This window comes from Cynoglossus semilaevis, chromosome 16 (assembly GCF_000523025.1).
Source record: "Cynoglossus semilaevis isolate Cse_v1.0 chromosome 16, Cse_v1.0, whole genome shotgun sequence".
In the NCBI taxonomy this organism is placed as follows: Eukaryota; Metazoa; Chordata; class Actinopteri; order Pleuronectiformes; family Cynoglossidae; genus Cynoglossus; species Cynoglossus semilaevis.
In genome coordinates, this window is record NC_024322.1 from 16756039 (window position 1) to 16761436 (window position 5398).

Consider the following 5398-nt stretch of genomic DNA (forward strand, 5'->3'; position numbering starts at 1 on the left):
CCACCGCTCCCCCCAAAACATAAAAGTTCATCCAAGCCAAAGCAGATACAGTCACAGCAGCCAACGCCCAGCTCTTTGTTTCGGGCGAGATATGTCACTCGGTCTTCAAACCAACAACCCGTGTCCACTTATGTCTGTCAATGGACCACAGTGTGAGAGAGACAGTAACCAGGACGGGACAGGACAGGACGGGACGGGACAGACTCAGGCACTCTGAAAAGACCAGGTCAGAGGTCAGGGGTCAGGGGTCAGGGCCGCAGAGAAGTTCAGCTTCTTCTCCATGTTGTTACTGTCACTGGAAACACATGCCGTCAACGTCGACCACAGATACGTCCAACTGGAAGACAGTGATGATGTCACCGCTGCTTGGCATGCACGACCACCTCATCCGTCCATCCGTCCGTCCGTCCGTCCATCCATGGACAAACTCACTCACGCGGACATGCAACAAGTCTGAGGCACGGACGGAATTCGGAACTGTTTCTTAGCAGGCACCGGTACTTTCCACGATCAGATGCAGTACCACTCACAACCACACACACAGGCCATGGTTTGAACAAACCATGATCGACGACAGATGAACGAAATTAAAAACAAAACAGAAGATCAACAACATCACGTTTACCGTCGGCTAACCGTTAGCCTTTTAGAATCTGGTACTGCAGTGGAGATGTGTGTGTGTGTGTGTGTGTGTGTGTGTGTGTGTGTGTGTGTTCAGTAGGTTAGACAAAAATCCACAGGGTGAAGAAAACACATGCAGGAAGTTAAAACCCGGCGGACCAGTGAGCTCCATGCTGGTTAGGCTGCAGCCAAACACGTCAAACATGCTGTGGTTAAGACACGCCCCCCGGTCACATGGTCACCAAACACAGGTCACACCAGCGGGCAGTTACTGGGGACAAACAGTGGACAGGTCTTGGGTGGACAGGGTTTTTAACACCAGTGAGAAGACCAGACAGACTGGACCGGTTCAAACTAGATCCTGGACCAGGATCTAGTTTGACCAGGTGATTTACCTTTCTGGTTACTAGGAGACAAGCACTGATACCCATCATCATCATCACCATCATCACCATCATCATCATCATCAGGCAGAGTGTGGCACTCCACCGGGAGGCGTCCTTCATCCAGGAGCATCCAGCAACTGTCCCTCAAGACTTCGCAGAAACTCCGGCACGGCAGCAGGGGCAGCGCCCCCGCTGGGTCGCACTTTGGGACCAAGAGAAGGCAGAAAAACCACTGCACACCATGGTGGCAGTTTGAACCCAGCAGCCACGCCCACTCAGTGAGGAGCGCCCGAACCTCCTCCACACTGGTCTGGTTGACAAAATTTGGAACGAGAATTTTTTCTCCTTTCGTGAAGGAGCAGAATGGCAACGGCTCACTGAGCAACACACACCGTTGAGATTCAGTCACTGCTCTGTCGCCCCCTGTCTTTACATCTTTACTAACAGTCGTTAGTTGCTGTGAGGAGGTTGCTAAGCTAGGCCTGGCAGCTAAAGTGTGACTAGTTGCTAACGTCGACGTAGACTCTTCACGTTGGGCAGCTGCGGTCGAAGTTGCTGCGGTGTGACTAGTTGCTAACGTCGACGTAGAGTCTTCACGTTGGGCAGCTGTGATCGCTGTTTGAAATCTTTGGCTAACAGTTGACGCTTGGCTAGTCGGAACACTTTGGTAAACGACAGGTTCCTGAGTCGTAACTGGTAAATCAGTAACTGGTGTAAGCTGGCGGCCCCTAGAGTCCAGGTTAGAGACGGTGTCATTAAGTGGAATTAGCAAATCTACGGAGGTGGAGTTTTCTGGAGAGTAATTAACGCTATTGTTAACGGGAATTTCCAACAAAGAACGGAGATTCTGTGAGGATTCGTCAGAAGCGTTGACTTTCTCTGCTCTGTGAATGATTAAGTGACTTTTATTAGACTCATTACGGTAATTATCTGGCAACGTCACACCGTCTGTGGTCAACACCGCTTCTCTGTCATTTACCTCTAAAAACTCATGTGTGTCTGATCCAGAGAACCAATCAGCTTTAGCTTCCTCCTCAAACCCAGATCTAGAACTTTCTCCAGAACCGGACCAAAGACCTGAACCCCGGTCTGCTTCAAGTCCTGAAAATCTTAAAGGGTTAAAATCTGCAGACCCCACACCCATTAGAGAAGATGAGCCATTACCAGGTTCACTTATTTGTGACGGAGGGTCTGTGCCTTTCTCAGACGCCATGTCATTCTCCAGGTGGGCTGTAGGAGGCACTAGAGTGGTCTGTTGAGGGGCTCCAGTGCTCTGAACCCAGTTCTGCTCCGTGACCCGGATCCCAGGTCGTTCCTCAGTGACCCGTGCTGCGACTGTGTCCTCTGTTGGCTGCTCTCCACTGCCTGCTGGACTGCCCGACCCCTCGGGGTCCACTGTGGGGGCCAAAGCCGTGGTGCCGGTCCAGGACCAGAACCAAGCGTCAGAGAAAACCAAAGACTGGAGCAACAAAAACAAAACTCCTGAGACCTGAGTCCTCATCCTGGGCATTTAGTCAGGTTTGTGTCCCGGACGTTTCCTATGACATGCCCACTGATCCACTGCACCGCTCTGTCCACACACACTCCACCAGGCAGGGAGGAGAAGTGAGGAGGAGCGCCCCATTCAGAAGAGTAAAAGGGGGGGGGGGACACCAGGGGACGTGCTCCGTATTGGCCGGCTTGCCAATGTTTCCCCTCCTAACTCCTCCCTCCTCCCCCCCTCCCCTCCCCCCTCCCTCTCCCACCTCCTCCTCCCTTTGTCACGGTGGTGAAAAGCGATCTCTCCTCCTGACTGATACCTCAGAGTTACGGCAGTCTTTCCTTTCAGTGTAAAACACGGACGTTTCTGCAGAGAGGAGCAGTTTGTTCCCCTTGACTCGTTCTCTTTGTTCAAACATAATATAGAGAAGAACTTCACGTAGAGCGCCACCATTCTGAGAAAAAAAAAAAAAAAACACCCAAAAACTAACCCAGCTACAGGTTACATTTAGATCAACTTTCCTGTCGCCACAGATTTATATACAGTCTGAAAACTGGTGTCAAACCAAAGTGTTAAATATTGAGAATCAAACCTGGTCCTTCATCACCTGTGTTCTTAGTTGGTCTTTATTAGATTATTAAAGGGATATCACGTATGTTTTATTCTAAAAAAAAAAAAGTAAACAATTGTAAAGAGATGTTTAAAAAGAAGACTCTTAATTTTATATCTTTGTGTCAAAATTGTTCAAATCCTGGTGTTCAGACCAAAGGAGGGACGAGACAGAAAAACAAATCAGGGGTCATCACAGTTGGGGGTCGGGGGGTTGGGACCTTCCTGATGCAGCTCAGCCTGAAGTTGATTGACAAGATGGAATTGAACCCCAACCCTCCTGCAAGGTTGGAGATCAGCCACGGTGTCAAAAAAGTGCAGTTAATTAAAAAAAAAAAACGTCTTGTTTGATTAAAGTTTTTGGAATTCCTTCATTTAAAAACACAGACAAACGCTAACGTCAGGAACTACACCTGGAGACGCTGATATCAGAACTCTCAAGGATTGTTGTGGCGGTCTCTGTCCGTGTACTAGTACTCGGTGTGACAGTACCTCACGGTCAACGTTAGCCAGTATTTTCACACGAACCGTGGTATTTTTAGCCCCGTTTAAAAAAACCACATCATTGACCTTGACTGTAGCGTAGGCCGCGGCCGCGCCTGACACGGAGGTTCTGGTCACATGACCCGCTCGCCGCTTCCATTCAGAAACTACACTGAGTTAACCTCAGAGGTCACGCTGACCAAACTGCCCACCGTCAAGGACGGAGCCACGGGTTTAGTACCAGAGAATTTACCGGAGAAATCACTGGAAAATCACTGTGACGACGACGCTGGAAAAGACTGAGCTTCCTGTGTCCCAGAGCCACGTGTTGAACACACATGTACTTATTACTACAACAACTACTACTACTACTACTTTGAGTACACTGAATTATTATTATTATATTATATTGCATTACATGTATTATTGCATTGTTTCCCAAAGACTGGGTCGCGACCCTCAGGTGGGTCGCAAGAGATTTTTTTTTGGGTCGTCTGGCATCATGTTTCCCAGGAGTTTACGAATAATTATCATTAACATTATTATTATTTTTTTGTTTTATTTATAATAATTGTAAAATAAGTAGTAATTATTTTTAATATAATAATTATTTTTCTTTTCTTTTCTTATTTAATTTTTTTCAGATAAAATTAAAATAAAGAATAAAAACGAGTAGAAAATATTTTAAAAAATATTAAAAAAAAAAAAAAAATTCTAACAGCTGTTCAGTGTCTGACAGTCAGTCACAACAGGAAGGAAGTATAAAAGTCTGATGTCGTGCAGTTGGAGTTTGTTTTGTCTTCTGTTTATGTCCTACGTGGACTGGAGCCCACCTTCAAGACAAACACAGACCACGTTTACTACCAGCCAGTAGGGGGAGAAGGGGGGTGGGGGGGAGTGTGGTCTCTGGTCCCAGGACACTGTGAGGCTGTAGCAGAGGTGGAGGTGAAATTCCAGGCCTTTGTGTCTGTCTGTCACAAAAACCTGAAACCTAAGACGGAGACCATCAGTGGGAGGACATATGTTGGGACTAATTACAGAGTCCACCTAACCTGAACTGGACTGAACCCATGAAAGGGTCTGGGGGCGTCCAATTATGGACCACCGTGCACAGACACACACAGCTATCAAACACCAGAGCAGAGAAGGAGCAACAACAACAACAACAACAACAACAACAAAAACGATCCCAAAAATCCAACTGTCTGACCAACTGTCCGACCGACAACAACAACAACAACAACAACGACGATCCCAAAAATCCAACTGTCCGACCGCAGCTCTAAGAACTGTCCTTTTGGCAGCACCCACACCCACACCCACTCCTCCACCCCCGACCATGTGCCCATCCAAACCTGCACCTTCACCAGTGTTATTTCAGCCAGCAGGGGTCGTTGACCTTTGGCTGTGAGTCAGCGTGCAGCTCAAGTCTTTGTTGTTCCGTTGGCCTTAGGCTTCAGGACAACAAGAGGTTAAAATGACACAAATGAGTCAGCGCTGGATGTACATGTACATGTATGTATACATGAAGTACACACACAAGTACACACACAACTCTTGAACCACAGAGGTGAATCAGTGATTCACAGTAGTTAAATCTCTGACCATCGGTACTAATGGGAACTCTTTGCTCGGGGCCGTGGGAAGAGCAGGAACGGACGGTACATTATAAACACCTCGACCTTTGACCTGGGAAGCAGCAGCAGCAGCAGCAGCGACACTGACTGTACACCGTGGAGAAAACAGTCAAAAAGTTCTGAGGCAGATGAAGTCATTTGATTTGGTTTCATCAGCTTTTTCTCTGATCGGGTTTTGATCT

At 47.7% G+C, this 5398-nt stretch overlaps 1 protein-coding gene across 1 annotated transcript in view; it reads right to left on the reverse strand.

The window, feature by feature from the left end:
* Positions 1 to 4928, reverse strand: part of LOC103392424 (collagen alpha-1(XVIII) chain-like) — a 31145-nt gene extending 26217 nt beyond the window's left edge. Inside the window, exons 1-3 of the mRNA XM_025063737.1 lie at positions 4847 to 4928; positions 2172 to 2402; positions 1017 to 1799 (exon numbers count right to left, since the gene is read on the reverse strand). Coding sequence (XP_024919505.1) covers positions 1017 to 1799; positions 2172 to 2402; positions 4847 to 4928 — 1096 coding nt within the window. The remainder of the gene's footprint in view (positions 1 to 1016; positions 1800 to 2171; positions 2403 to 4846) is intronic.
* Positions 4929 to 5398: the final 470 nt, after the last annotated feature.